Source organism: Salmo salar, chromosome ssa05 (genome assembly GCF_905237065.1).
Source record: "Salmo salar chromosome ssa05, Ssal_v3.1, whole genome shotgun sequence".
In the NCBI taxonomy this organism is placed as follows: Eukaryota; Metazoa; Chordata; class Actinopteri; order Salmoniformes; family Salmonidae; genus Salmo; species Salmo salar.
In genome coordinates this window covers 39,100,933-39,116,347 of record NC_059446.1, presented here as the reverse complement: position 1 = coordinate 39,116,347, position 15,415 = coordinate 39,100,933, and the positions used below count along the sequence as shown (strand labels likewise).

The following is a 15,415-nucleotide window of genomic DNA, read 5'->3' as shown; positions in this document are numbered from 1 at the left end:
GCCTTTTGGTAGGCCGTCATTGTAAATAAGAATTTGTTCTTAACTGACTTGCCTAGTTAAATAAAGGTTCAATAATATAGAATAAATACATGTGTAGTACATTTCAAAATAATTGTGTGTTTTGTTTCACATTTGACATCCACTGACAGACAAACTGTGCTTTTGTGTGTGTTACAGGAGATGACAGACATCGTCAGAGCGATATATGACATGATGGGGAAGTACACATACCCTGCCCTGAAGACGGACACTCCCAAACAACATGTGGATGCTTTCTTCCAGAAGATGGACAAGAACAGAGATGGAGTAGTCACTCTGGATGAGTTCATTCTGTCTTGCCAGGAGGTAAACTGGAGTTCTCTGGACTTCTTTGATTATCACTGGCTCTATGCACACACTCACACTACATATGCTCACACACACTACATATTCTCACACACACAAAATACACACACACATGCATATTCACCACACACACACACACACACACACACACACACACACACACACACACACACACACTACATATTCTCACACACACAAAATACACACACACATGCATATTCACCACACACACACACACACACACACACACACACACACACACACACACACACACACACACACACACACACACACACACACACACTACATATGCTCACACACACAAAATACACACACACATGCATATTGACACCACACACACACACACACACAAACACATAGACACACTTTCACACCCTTTCACACTCTTCACATATGCTGCTGCTACTCTGTTTATTATCTATCCTGATTGACTAGTCACTTTTACCAAATAAAATTTGATTTGATCATTAAACATCCTTCCCACTTAATCCTGTATAATACTATTGCAGTTTGAGGGTTTTAGATGGTGGGTTGATCCCGCTCTATGTAGAAGAACACTGGATGGAGACTGACTACTCTTATGTAAATGTATTTATCAACTGACCATTTTCACGGCCATTAGGCCAGCACTCTTCAACTCAACTATTTCCTGTATTCTTCTAACCATCAACAAACAGCTGACCAATCAGAATAGAGCAAGGTAGTCGATAATCAATTATCATTACAATTCCAAACACTTTTGTGCAGTTAGTTATTTTAGAACTACACAACAGTGACTTAGAAAATAATATAACTTATAAAATAATCCTACACAGCGAGACACCCCATTCCCAAATTTTTTCGGGTCGGGCGGGGTGGGTGGAGAGAGCAGGGAGGGGACAATAAATAGACCAGAGCCATTGATCTCACACCACTGCCATAATGCAGTTTCTCTGGATCCCTGCAAGCTTGGATGTTTAACGCATCAGCCGGACAGCAACTCAAAAAGTATAGACTACCGATCACTGTCCATGGTGCTGAAATCGCTACAGGTCTGTGCGGCTGCCTATTGAATCGATGACAGGCTTTCTCTGGTGCCAGGGCACGTAGCCTATAGCTGTGCTTCAGCTAAGGAATAAATGTTTATTGGTAGGCCTATTTGGTTGTAATTTTCTCATGTTAAGCCTCACATTTCATAAAAGCTATACATGGTGTTGAAATGCTGCCATTTACAGTAGACTGCTGGCTGGTGGCAATAATGTAATTGCTTGTTCAGTAATTAAAGTTGGACATTTTAACATTGCAGATTGTAAAATAAATGTTTGATGCAACAGCTACCAATTGATTTTTTAAATCAATTGTCCTGTATAGCCTGCCGGGACCTGCATGACATGAGCCATCCTCGGGCTCTCTCCCAGCTTGGATAGAAAGTTGTTATGCTTATAACCAGTCTTTTAATTCCAAATAATACAGTCAGTCCACCCTCAAAACACTAGCTTACTAGGGACGCTTTCATTATGCAGTGTACTATCTATAGCTATATATCGCATTTAGCTGCTATTTATACACTTTTTATCAAAATTACACATCAAATAGCCTTACAATTAAGAAAAAAGTACTTGGCTTGAGGATAAATTCAGCCACTGTTTGTTGTTGAGCTCAGCGGGTTCTGTCTGGCTAATAGCCTACACAAATGGGCTGCGGTATTCAAGGTAAATTAAATTGAATCAAATTCAATTCAACTAATGCCGCTTTGAGAGACTCCCCTGGTCTGGTGAAGTCCTCCTTGCTTTCTCTCTCTGTGTCTTTCTTTTTCTCTTTCTTTCTCTTAGAATAAAGTCTATTTGTGTCGTCGCTTGTCTCTCTTTTTCATGTAGAGGCCTATAGTAGCTACAGCATGTGACTGCGTTGCCTTGCATTTTTGTGAGCAAATGTATTCACCACGGCCCGTAGGTCCAGGTTGCAGGCCCGACTGTTTTCTATACTGAGTACTGCCAACCCAGACAGCCTTTCCTGAGACATTGTGCATTGTACGCTCATGGCGCTGCAACCAATCTAAACGTATTCTTGAATAATGCATGCCAAGATATACCAGTGATAAGGGACTGTTGTGAAACTGCTGTATTTGAAGCACCACTCCCTACAACCCAGTTTTCCTGATGTTCTTATGGTATTCAAGCAGTTTTTTTACCATCCCTGTAACTGTCGCGTCTGCGGAGAGATTATTTTCTAAACTAAAACTCATAAAGAACTACCTAAGGAAGCGTTAGGCTCTCGGTCTGATATGCTCTGTTGAACACCTAAGTAAGCTCGACTCACTGCACTATTTTTCAAGACCTGGGGCATTTTTTCAGTCACATGCCCGAAGCCCAAGGAACAAACACTTAGCTTCCTAGTACATATGTCAGTTAAAAAAAGGTTTATGAATGATATTTTTGGTGGGTTACTGTCAAAATGATTTATTCAATGAAAATATAGACATTGATGTCAGGCGCATGGGCCCCCACAGCTCATCATGGCATTTGTAGTTTTTTTTTTATGATTGCCACATTAGCAGCTAATTAGCGTTTCATTTTGGGGGGGGTGGGGGGTGGGGGGTAAATACAGGCGAATGTGTTGATAGAAGTTACCTTGTCCTAGAGAAATTTACACGGTTATCAAAACGTCACACCAGGGTGAGCCTACACGAAACACAGCCCTTATTTTAAGTGTTTCTAAAATCGCATATGGGGAAAAAATGAATGGTGGAAATATTATTGGAACCATTTCCTTGTTTGACCGCTTGGCTTTTGGGGTATTATGACTCATAATGTGGTACTCTATTTTAAACTGCCTGAGTAAGACATTTTCATTTATAACCTCTTCTCAGTCTTCGTTGCCACCTAGTGGTACTTATGTGATACAGTCAGAGTACTACACTGAGCACTGTACAGTATGTGCAGTAGTGTAAAGATACTTTAAAGTACTAGTTAAGTTGTTTTTTTGGATTATCTGTACTTTACTTAACTATTTATATTTTTGACTACTTTTACTTTTACTTCACTACATTCCTTAAGAAAATATTGCACTTTTTACTCTATACATTTTCCCTGACCCCCGAAAGTACTCGTTACAATTTGAATGCTTAGCAGGAAAGGAAAATAGTGAAATTCACAAACTTATCAACTGAACATCCCTGGTAATCAAATCAAAAATCAAATCCAATCAAATCAAATTTATTTATATAGCCCTTCGTACATCAGCTGATATCTCAAAGTGCTGTACAGAAACCCAGCCTAAAACCCCAAACAGCAAGCAATGCATGTGAAAGAAGCACGGTGGCTAGGAAAAACTCCCTAGGAAAAACTCCCTAGAAAGGCCAAAAACCTAGGAAGAAACCTAGAGAGGAACCAGGCTATGAGGGGTGGCCAGTCCTCTTCTGGCTGTGCAGGGTGGATATTATAACAGAACATGGTCAAGATGTTAAAATGTTCATAAATGACCAGCATGGTCAAATAATAATAATCATAGTAGTTGTCGAGGGTGCAACAAGCACGTCCGGTGAACAGGTCAGGGTTCCCTACTGCCTCTGATCTGGCGGACTCACTAAACACACATGCTTTGTTTGTAAATGATGTCTGAATGTTGAAGTGTGCCTGCGGCTTTCCATAAATTCAAAAACAAGAAAATGGTGCCATCAGGTTTGTTTTAATATAAGGAATTTGAAATGATTTATACTTTTACTTTTGATACTTAAGTATATTTGAAAACAAATGCTTTTAGACTTTTACTCAAGTAGAATTTTACTGGGTGACTTTTACTTTTACTTGAGTCATTTTCTATTAAGATATTTTTACTTTTACTCAAGTAGGACAGTTGGGTACTTGTTCCACCACTGTGTATGTGCAAGTTCAGAGGTGTTACTGTTTTATTCCTCATGATCAGCTTCCTCCTTTTTTTCGTACTTTCTTCCCCAGGATGAAAACATCATGAGGTCCCTGCAGCTTTTCGAAAACGTCATATAAACGAAACAGACAAAAGAGACACAGTGGGAAAATGAAAGAGAGATAGGAAAGACCTTTGAACTGTGAGAAGAAAGAGCAACCCACCATTTAATGGCAAAAAGGGACACATAAACTTTGCTGTCAGCATGGTTATGAGAGGTACTCAACACTTGCCGCCCAGAAACAGCTATATGCATCTGCCGTGTGGCACAGTGTCTCACCATCACGTTACAATGACAGTGACCAATCAACAGGCTGGGTTATTACCCCTCCCACTGACCTCTGACCCCTTGTACCTGTTTTGATCTTCCTGTGACCCTGTAATCTTTCACCCTTGGTCCGAACTCTCTCAGTCTTGTTCTGTTGATGTTGTCGTCGTTGTTATGGTTACTGTTCTCTCAGAGAGTGTATATAACACCTGTTAATTGACATACTGACATTATAGAGACATACACACACACACACACATTAAGACATACACACATACCTACACTGTGTCAGGCCGGGATTCAATCCGAGGCGCACTATAGAGCGATCTCTTTGAACGTCGGGGAAGTTGCCCTTAAAAGTCGCATTGTCGGCAGTCAGTGTGCTGCTCTATAACGCTCCTTGGATTGAATCCTGGCCTCAATTTCACCACAAATACAGTTTACAAATACAAATTGAGGACATTTCCTGTACATTTTCATTTGTACAATTCATGTGATCTGTATTTGACCGCAACATATTAAGAAATATACATTTAAAACAAGTCCGTCCTAACCCCGCTATATACAGCGCTCCTACTGTATGTGTGTTAGTGTTAGTCAATGTGTTTCGTGTTGTGGTGCCTTGTGTCGTTGGGTTTTTGGCTTCTATCTTTCTGTCTGCACTGAGCTCCGTTGATCTGTCTCTTTGTCTGTCAATCTGGCCAGATGATATTCCAACCCACAGAGCCTGGATTGAATGTTCTGTGGCCTATGGCAATTTCGAAGTAGTGCTGAGCAAATAACCGAAATGTTGGTATATTTTCAGTTTGTAAATAACTAATTGACTGACATTGGTTCCATTATTTGAATTCCATTTAGTTGTGCACCATTTGTGTCATTTCTCTAGAGAGATTTCTCTCTGGGACATGTTGTCCAACTCAACAGAGTTAAGCGCCGAAAACGTGGTAGTGAACTACATTGACCAGAATCCATTGCCTACAGCTAGCTGCCTCCTGTTCTCATTGGTTCTTTGCCGGGCAAGCCTGTGTGGCCGACAGACAGACACAGCGGAAGAGTGATAGAGAGATAGGAGAGAATGTATATAATTGATTGATGTATCTAATCGATTAATAGTTGTTATTTAGCAGTGTTAAAAGTATGCCTTATCTACTTTAAAGAACTACTTAAAACGGGATTTCATCAGACAGCAGGCAGCTAGCCAGCTATGTAAAGCCTGCTATCCTGAAGGATGACTCTGGCAGAACAGAGATAGATGGCTGGCTGGCTGCTACAGCCTGAGCCGAGATGAGATGATGACTTGGAATAAAATATTAAGTCATCAAATGAAATAAATAAAAAATATACACAACAACTGAAATATTTTATTAAAGTGATGTGAATAAGGGATGGTTTGTTAATAAGTGATATGCAGTAATTGCATATCTTATTATCACCATACTAAAAACAAATATGTAATTTACACAACCAAAATATTGACTTTACTGTAAGTAAAGTAATGTGAATAAATGATGGTTTAGAGCCTAATAACTGATAGTAATAGGCTGTCACTCACTACCATCAATTGTTTTATTCATTGTTGTTACAGCATTGAACACATAATGCATTTATTGTAAAAAAGAAAAAATAAGAAAACCGTGATTATTTTTCAAAAACCAAAACTGAACCGACCTCAAAAAGCGCTAATCGCCCAGCACTATTTTGAAGTGTGCTCTTATGCTTGTATTGTGCCAATATGGGTGTGTGCATGGTATCCTGTGGGACATTACAACTGTACAGTAACAACTCTCAAGACAATACAGAGAGAGAGAGAGAGAGAGAGAGAGAGAGAGAGAGAGAGAGAGAGAGAGAGAGAGAGAGAGAAAATGAAAATGAATAGAATTATACCTTGTCACTGAGGATACAGGAATGAAAGCCATGACATGGGTGATGATGACAATAGCCTAAATAATGTGAAGACTCACTGACAACAAAACACAGAATCCCTTATTTCACAGTCCCCTATTACCTTACCTTCACCTATACTTTTATACAATATCAAGATTCATGATCAGCAAAGCGTAGAAAGGTGAGACTAACAGACAGAGAATGACAGACAGAAAAAATTAAGTCACATCAGTGTATATTGAAATGTTGTACAAAATGATATTTAACAATAAACTTTTCAGAGAAAGTAATGACCTTTGAAGTGTCTTCTTTAGCAAGGGAGAGAGGCTGTGAGTAATTAAAGCTTTCCATTCATGTCTCTATCTCACAAAAAAACATAAGCAAAGTGATCTCAAGTGAAGAGTTTATATCGTTATTTACATATGTATACATCCCAAGTACAAATTATGAAACATTTACATCCTCATAGGAATTCCTCCCTCTCTCTCCCCCTCTTCCTCCCTCTCTCCTACACTCCTCTATCTATCCCTCTACCTTACACACACTCCTCCTCCTATCCTTCCCTGTCAATTTTAGTCTACAACCTCAGTCTTTAGCCATAGAGTCACAGTGTGGAATGTAACATAAGGCCAGATAGGGGTAAAAACACTTGTTGAAACTGGTAAGGGTGCTTGTGTAATGTCGACAGTGCAGTCATTCATTCAGGTTGAGGGTGTGGTCCTATCAGGCGCCTAGTCTCTACACAGTCTCAAAGTGGCATCACACTGTCCATACCCTCCATTTTGGCACCAACAAATAATCTAGGATCAGATCAGATCACCCCAATTGGACGGATAAACAAATGTGTGACCCTGGAACAGCGGTTGGGGGAGTCTTCCTCCTACTCCCTCTCCTCGGCCCAGGGCTGCATATTCTGCAGGGCGTACAGGGAGGAGTTATGTGAGCACAGTGGGTCGGAGCCTGCTGATTCGCCGAGGGACTTGTGGAGGGCGTCGGTCTGCAGTTGCAGGATCAGCCGATTGGCCTGTTGACGCTCAGCCTCCCTTTCCTCCGCTGTCTGTCTCCTGAGAGAGCAAAGAGAAAGAGAGAGAGATGAATTGCATAAAATTGAATTATGAACAAAGAATATTGATATGTTGACGTTCAGCGATGGTCAAACTTAGGTGGCCTATAGTGGACATTTATAAACCGCCTCAACTTTCCACATGCATCTATAGCTTATTTCTTCTTAGAACACAAGTGTAAAAAAATTGGCTTCACAGTACATAGATCATAGCGACTCTCCTGAACAAGCCCATAATAAGCGCACTAGGCAACTGGAACCAGCTGGTAAATCCCAAATGTTTCTTCCCCAAAAAACGCTGGGAATATCTGTAGTTCTACCACCAGCAGAACCAGGAATAGAAATCAGTGCCAGGAAGAAAAAAACATGATGGTAAGAACAGCCTGCGTCTGTTTTGCCTTTAGTTTAAAATCCTCTGCAATTATACATTCACACAACCCAAACATTATTAGTCCCCCATTAAGGCCTAGCTAAAACTAACCTCCTCCCCAGACTAATTGCACATGAGCGGAAGTGACTGGTGAATGAGATTTGAAAACATGTCAAATGAAGAGGTAAACCATAGACTTAGATAGACATCACATCGTTGCACCTGTCCTATTTATGGTGTCTGTGAGAGCATGGGCAGTGCCATTGAGGCCATGTCTATTTTGAAGTAGACAATTTTCATCTTCGACTACTTCTATGACTTGGCAAAGAAACTGGAAGGGTGCATACTGTCAGCTGTAGTGTGTTGTTTGAAAAGGTATAAAGTCAAGTTTGGCGATTTAGTGCCGTCTGCAGTTATGGAATGTTTGCTCACTAGTATAATTAATTGGCTGATCCCTCCTGACGACCAGGATGGAATCATGTGATCCTTCCTTAACCCATAGGAAGTCCCACCCAGTTGACTACTTCAAAATGGTGAAAGTCATCAATGGCCCGCCCATGCTAAAACGGGCTTTTGGGCACTAGAGCCCTGTATCCATCTCCATGGGCGCAACTTTCACTGGTGACGGGGGACATTGCATTTTTGGTCCCCCCAGTTTTATGTGTGATACAAAACAAGGCAACGTTGTGTTTAGGACCATGCGGATGCCTCTGAGCGGTCGGGTAGGCTGTTTAGAGTTTTTATTCAACTGGATTTAAAAATATATAATAATAATAATTATGTCCCCCCCACTTCTGAAACCAAAGTTGCGCCCCTGTCCCTCTATATGAGGTCAACTCAAGGTTTGAGTAAACAGGTAAGCTCATGGATCAACTGACCTCCATTTGGTCCGTCGGTTCTGGAACCAGGTCTTGACTTGCGCATCCGTCATCTTCAGGCTCTTGGCAAGGGTGGCCCGCTCGGCGCTCGCGAGGTACTTCTGCCGGTGGAAGCGCTTCTCCAACTCACAAATCTGCACACGAGAGAACGATGTCCGAGGCTTTTTCCGTTTGGGCGGCGTACGGTTCTGGTATGGATGACCTATTCGCCGGGTCACCGTGAATGGCACGAGAGCTGATGGAGAGAGCAGAAAGACAGACAGACTGGAGGTTGAGTTTACGCAGTGGAAAAGTGAGGTGAGCCTCCAACTTTGTTGTACAGTGGATAAGGTTTGGTAGTAGGCCTACTTGTAGGGCCTACATAATCCTCACCCGAAAACAAAGGTTAGGCTATAAATGTTTTTGGAGAAAGAAAGTAGTAGAACAGAAGAATATTTCTTCTATTGGTTAATTTGGCGTCTGAATAAAACCGAGCAGTTCTATTTTATCCGATTGTTTTCTGTGAATAAAGATATCATTCCTGTCTGGCTATTGAAGTTAGGCTTGCCTCCTCTAGCGTGAACAAACAATCACATGAAATAGCCTAGTAAACACAGGGAGTAAATAATTTTGGCTTCAGTTCTGGGTGCCGAATTGGAACATAAAAAAATGTAAATAAATCTATAGTATTATTCCCTAACATTCAAACTATGGGAGACCACTCTTGGCGAGAATGTTTTTGAGTTCTTCATATATCGTTGTCTAAACTGTTGGGTGTGAATTATGGCGAAAAAAAATCGTTGTGGAAAATAATGACTCCCAACATAATTGCTACTAAACTATTGTTTATTATGTTTTCCTATTTCACGTGGTATGTTAATAATGTTTTAATTGGTAGCCTATAATTGATTGAAATTGCATTGTAAGAATCCCCCAAAATAGTATATTTATATTTTATTTTATCTCTCTGTAAATGCCTCCATTTTCATTGATTTAGGCTTGTGGTCTTCTAGCACCAAATTATTTGTTTGAGATTTTTCTCACTCATTTCGTTTTGAAAGGCCATCTTTTTATAGACCAATTAAATATTTGTGTGATTTTCGTTGCTATAGTATAGGCTAAGTATTGTAATATTCAAATAGGCTAAATGATTAAGATAAACAATGAAACAGGCTACAATTTCAGTAAAATTGCATGGGTCGAGTCTGCTAAATGACTGCATATTTAAAAATGTAAGCCTACATTTTCTTATTTTTTTTGTATGCATAAAAGGTTGAAGATTGAATTAATGTGCCTTGTTATTTTATTGATTACATCATCCTTATTATTTAAATGTTTATTGCTATATCGTTATCGTTGTTATTAGTCTTTTCACTTTTTCTAAGCTTATTGCACGCTTATTGTAAACTAAGCTGTTTTGAACACATTGAAAGTAAAATTGCCATTACGGGAAACATAGATAACCTAAATCACTGCGCATGAAATTGTGTATTTTTTTTCAATAACATTATTTGATGCTAAGGGTTCTATCGGAAAGTTACCTGATAACCTTTCCTTGGCGAACCTATTCCCGACCCACGGGTAACACAGGCCTCCATACCCGGGTACAGCGCTCATCAAGTGCGGCGGCCCCGAGGTAGTCAACGGTCTGTGAGCAGGCACCCGGATCACTCCTCTGCTGCCCAGGCTACAGTTCACTCCGTACAAACCAGGATCGTCTAACTGTGGTACCATGCCGGAGAGGGAGATGGACAGCGCAGTGTAGGAGGCAGCGTTCCCTCCAGTTGGGCTTCCCAAACGGTAACCGTCTCCACTGCTTGTATCCGAACCGTATCTGCTGCTGGTCCGGCCGGTCTCTGAGTCAGCACCGCTACTGAGTATCTGGTCGATACCGAAGCTGATGGGTTCGTGCTGGGCCGCTTTGGGAGGAGGACTTGGGGCGCTGGGTGCGCGCTCCATCCTCACCTTTCAATAGACCGTGGGATGGCTGGACTGGATGGAAATTAAATTACGAGGTTAAACGGCCTGTTTGTGCCAAAGAGAAGATGCCGTTGTCTCCAATGTCATCTTCCTTTCAAAATCCCACCGTCTGCAACTTCGGAAAGGCCTCCTTCAGATCATCCTCGGGAGCGCCAGTGAAAGTTTGATGTGCGTTTGGAGACGTCGCTGACGCTCTACTCCTTGCGTCAAACCATCTTGGTCTTGCTGTTTCCCCCCAAAAGCCCCATTCCTGTGCTTCTATTGGTTGATGCTGTCAACGCCTTGACTGTTCATTGGTTGTCATTTTAATGACTGATTGAAGCATGGTGGGTATCACTTGACACCATACTCCTTCCTAGATCTCAGAGTTGGTCAATTTAGTGCGATATCAGAGCATCGATTTCTAAACCTTTTAATTTGACCTGTTTGGACAATCCTTCACTTGACATAGTGGGTTTACAGGTTTTCAAACGGGGATCCGAGTCCATGTTTTCTAATCTCTATTTTGTAACCATTGTCCCGGGCTCCATGGAAATGCAGTATGCTGTAATATAATATTTCCATTGAACTGAAATAACAGACAAGAGTTGCAACACTTAGGCCTACCTATATTTATATTTCCTATTGCCTTTCCTATTTGTATAATATTCTGTTTTATCGTCGATTATCTCGATAGCTCTTGTCTCTTTATTGTTTATGCCTCTGTTTTATCTCTGTGGTATATCTGTGATAGGCAAAACAGTCCATAACGCTACGTGTGTTGCGTCTCTCTCCGGACCAGTATGGAGTAGTGGAGATTAATGCAGGCAGTTCAGTCGTATTATATATATTTCTTAAACACGAGAGGGCCTTTATTAAAACAAGAGTTTCTCTCTATTCGTCATGGATTGAAGTGGTCCTTGGTTAGGGCCATTGGTTTGAGGTATAGAACAAGCGAGGCATCACCTCTCAGTTATGATTATGAGCATCCGTTCACAGCTACAGTTTAATCCTCCTCTGTAAGTAAACCAGTGGGTTATGTCATACACACGCCAGGATTAATAATTATAATAGGAATAATGCTTAAAGTCCTTATAAGGCCTGAACTATGCCACCGCTGTGCCACATCAAATGTTAATAAAAGGGAATTGTGTGACGAGGCCACGGGCTAGTACAGATGAAGTGGAGGGCCGGCATGGTCGCTGGAACCTGCTGCCCATCAGACGCAATGAAAAGACGGACACAATTAACTGTTTCTCGACCCCTGGCTAGAGCCTTGCTGAAATGGGTTCCTGTCCTCATCTTCAGTGCTGATATAGGCCTAGTCTTTCACCCATTTAACATTTTCATTTAATTTATTTACAATAGCCAAGATTTTCAACACAGGTTTCACTTTAAAAAATATATATTATTAGCCTATAATTGAAACCCTATATTTTGGGTTGCAATACGTTTTAATTTTGACACGCATAGATAACTGTAACTATAATGAACAATACTGTTTTCATGATTCATTTGATGAGTCAATATGAGATAGGCAGCCTACCGCCCACAATTATCAGCTCGATCAAATTTGTTCCACGAATAAATTGAGGTTATCGTGTTGTTTGTTTCTTGACCAATGCACATTAGGCTATTCTGTTCCATCTCACCATTAAACGTGGGGTTTTTTTCATATCAAAAGTGCGTTAAGGTTTTCATATTCATCCAGCGGAAATTCCTCTACGATTAATAATTATTTCGTAGTAATACTTTTGAAGTAGTTTACAATACATGTGTTATCTGTAAACGAATAAACGAGGAATCAAAAAACTAAAACTTGAGGTGGTTATTTAGCAATACGGACTGGCAGAATTGGCTAGTTTCCCCCGCCATATGTGACCCCACTGGTGGCCATATTTCCATGGGGAAGAATTGGACTGTAGAAGCTCTCATTTCACCGTACACATTTAGGCTACTGCTTATATAGTTATCAGGCTATGTCATATTAAAATCATACACACTTTTCATTGTGTATGTTGTTCATAGGTTTATAAAATCATATGTTTCATATATATTTATTTTTAGATTGTCATATAAATCTAAATCGAATGTATGCAATCTGTACGCATATACCGTTGCTTTTTTCTATATCCTTTTCGTACTTTTTGCTACACTGTGGATTTTGGAACGCGGCGGAACCGTGCCATAGGCTAGGCGCCACTGGAAATGGAATGAGCGGACTGGGACCGGGAAACGTTGGTCCACGGGTCGTGGGTGTAAATGAGTTTGTGTAATCCTCAGATTTTCCGAAATGATGTCACATTAGCCCCGATATACTCCGGAAAACCACCCATGATGTCAGTAATTGCGGAGAAAGCTTTTGGTATTTGGTATTTTATTAGGATCTCAATTAGCTGTTGGAAAAGCAGCAGCTACTCTTCCTGGGGTCCACACAAAAACATGAAACATAATACAGAATGACATAATACAGAACATCAATAGACAAGAACAGCTCAAAGACAGAACTACATACAAGAAACTACATATAAGCATCATAGGCCCACTGTATGGATTATAAAAATCATAATTAGGTTTATAAAATAACAATAGCTGTAGTAAATCATAGAAATACTAGAAATAAATAAATACGCTAATGGATACAAAACATATTAACTTTATAAAAAAGACGAGTGTGCTTGATTGACAATGACACCAATGGACTTGGCAAGAGCACAAACAGATCAGGAAACAAGACTCACTGTAGATATGCCTACTTTCGAACAAAAATGTTAAAGCCTTTAACAACAATTATATAATAGTGGTTACAAAAAAACAACTATGCCAATACTATAGTAGGCTAAAATAATTGTAACACTTATAATTATTAGTCGAGTAATTGGCGTAACACTGGACTTTGGTGAGCTCTCTTCATCTAAATGACCCTCTGCTAGAACGTCAATTCTCGTGCAAAATTGCAAAGCCAATATATTCAGCTGGCATTCTGGTTCTCTGGAGAGATATGCTCCAGTCCAAAGAAAAGGGAACAAAAGACTGAAAGCGTGCGATTTGTTTGAGAAATTACCACTTGATCTGCATAATCGAGGTTCGGGCTCGTGGCACCCGCGGGCTCCATTTTTATTGCACGAGTCTCCACTGTTATCAATTTCACGAGCGGGCTTCTGTCTCTCTTAGGGACGTGATCGTCTTCTTTTGAATAATGAATGACGCGTTTTTCTGTCGTCACTAAAGTGCCCGTGATGTTAGAATATGAAAAGGCAGCCGTAAGTAATAGTGCATTTAAAGAGGATCTACAAATGTTTTATTATGATATGTAGAAAGGGAGGGAAAACGGGGAGATGAGTGTGGGATAAGGAAGGAGAGAGGGACTAGAGAGATGTGTTTTATTGCAATAGAAGCGACAGTAGTAGAGGACGAGATTGCCTCGCAGCCAAATGGAGTTGCTAATGAAACTTTACCGCTCCTAACGATTCTTTCCTGCCATCCTCATGAAATATTTAAAGTATTTAATATACATATTAAGCTCCAAGACATTGGTGCTGGCTATTGGGCAACAGGCAGCTATAGCAATCAATGAAGCTTGTGTCATACAGCATTTATTGGGGCTATTTCACATTAGCCTACATTGCTTGACAGAATAAATCTCTGTTTACAATGAAAGAGAAATATAATGTTTTCTCTTTTCCATGCTCAGTGTATGGTGTTCCCAGTGTGTGAATTGTGTTGCATGCTGACATGCTCAGTGGGATGATTCAATAGGTCGGACATGGTTGGAACTGGATCTCCAGTCCCTTTGGGGACGAGGATAACCCTGCCTGTGACTTACACTGTGTTAGAGCATGAAACACAGGACTATGGGGTGGAAGGGCTTTGCCCTTGTGGGTAAAGGACAACGCACAAAGTCCTTAGTAGGCTACTATTGGCTAAAATAGTTTTGGAAGACAAAGCCAATCACAGAAAATGTTTGTTTTATTGAATATATTTTGAGATATTTGTTGAGTATTGTGTTCTTGGTTTGTAAAAATAAAGGGAAGGATGGGGTTTGGCTTAGATCAAGTGTGTGAGTGTGTGTGTTTGTGTGTGGAACATTTGTCTGATGGTTGAATGCACGTCTGCCTCTTCATGCTGGTTAGACAGAGACAGCGAGAAAGAAAGAGAAAGGGGGAGGGAGAGGAGGAGGGGGGCAGGAAGGTAACCACACGATCTTGAATTAAAGGGATGGATGGAGAGGAAAAGGATGGACCAGATTGAGATGTAAGAGAATCGGCATTAACACATTAATGAGTATCACATGGCTTTGGTTAGTGTCTGTCTGTCTGTCTGCCTGTCTGTATTGCTACATGTCTACCTGACTGCCTCTCTGTCCGCATGACTGTCTGTCTCTCTGCATCCCTGTCTGTCTGTCTGTCTGTCTGTCTGTCTGTCTGTCTGTCTGTCTGTCTGTCTGTCTGTCTGTCTGTCTGTCTGTCTGTCTGTCTGTCTGTCTGTCTGTCTGTCTGTCTGTCTGTCTGTCTGTCTGTCTGTCTGTCATAGTTTTTAGACCCAGACACCCCAATGTTTCAAAAAGCATCACATTTCAAAACGCGTTTGGCTGTCCTTGACAAATGACTAATGAAATTAATTAGTGAGCACGTTAGCGAGTGTGTAGATGTGTCAGACTTGATTTGTGTGTGTGTGTGTGTGTTTGTGTGTGAGCAGCTGAGGCGACCTGCAGGCCCCTTGGTCCTGTGTTAATGTGTTAATTC

At 40.8% G+C, this 15,415-nt stretch overlaps 2 protein-coding genes across 3 annotated transcripts in view; one reads left to right on the top strand and one right to left on the bottom strand.

Moving 5' to 3' along the window:
* LOC106604868 (Kv channel-interacting protein 1) overlaps positions 1–6,711 on the top strand; it is a 45,675-nt gene extending 38,964 nt beyond the window's left edge. For both annotated transcript variants that reach the window (XM_014199951.2, XM_014199952.2), the window contains exons 6-7: positions 178–345; positions 4,302–6,711. In XM_014199951.2, coding sequence (XP_014055426.1) covers positions 178–345; positions 4,302–4,349 — 216 coding nt within the window. In that variant the 3' untranslated portion in view covers positions 4,350–6,711. The remainder of the gene's footprint in view (positions 1–177; positions 346–4,301) is intronic.
* Positions 6,712–6,814: 103 nt separating this feature from the next.
* LOC106604867 (T-cell leukemia homeobox protein 3) lies at positions 6,815–10,897 on the bottom strand. Its single transcript, XM_014199950.2, has 3 exons — positions 10,253–10,897; positions 8,733–8,967; positions 6,815–7,485 (listed from the first exon to the last, which is right to left on the bottom strand). Exons 1-3 carry the CDS (start codon positions 10,668–10,670, stop codon positions 7,302–7,304), a joined length of 837 nt encoding a protein of 278 aa, XP_014055425.1. The 5' UTR covers positions 10,671–10,897; the 3' UTR covers positions 6,815–7,301.
* Between the last annotated feature and the right edge of the window lie 4,518 nt (positions 10,898–15,415).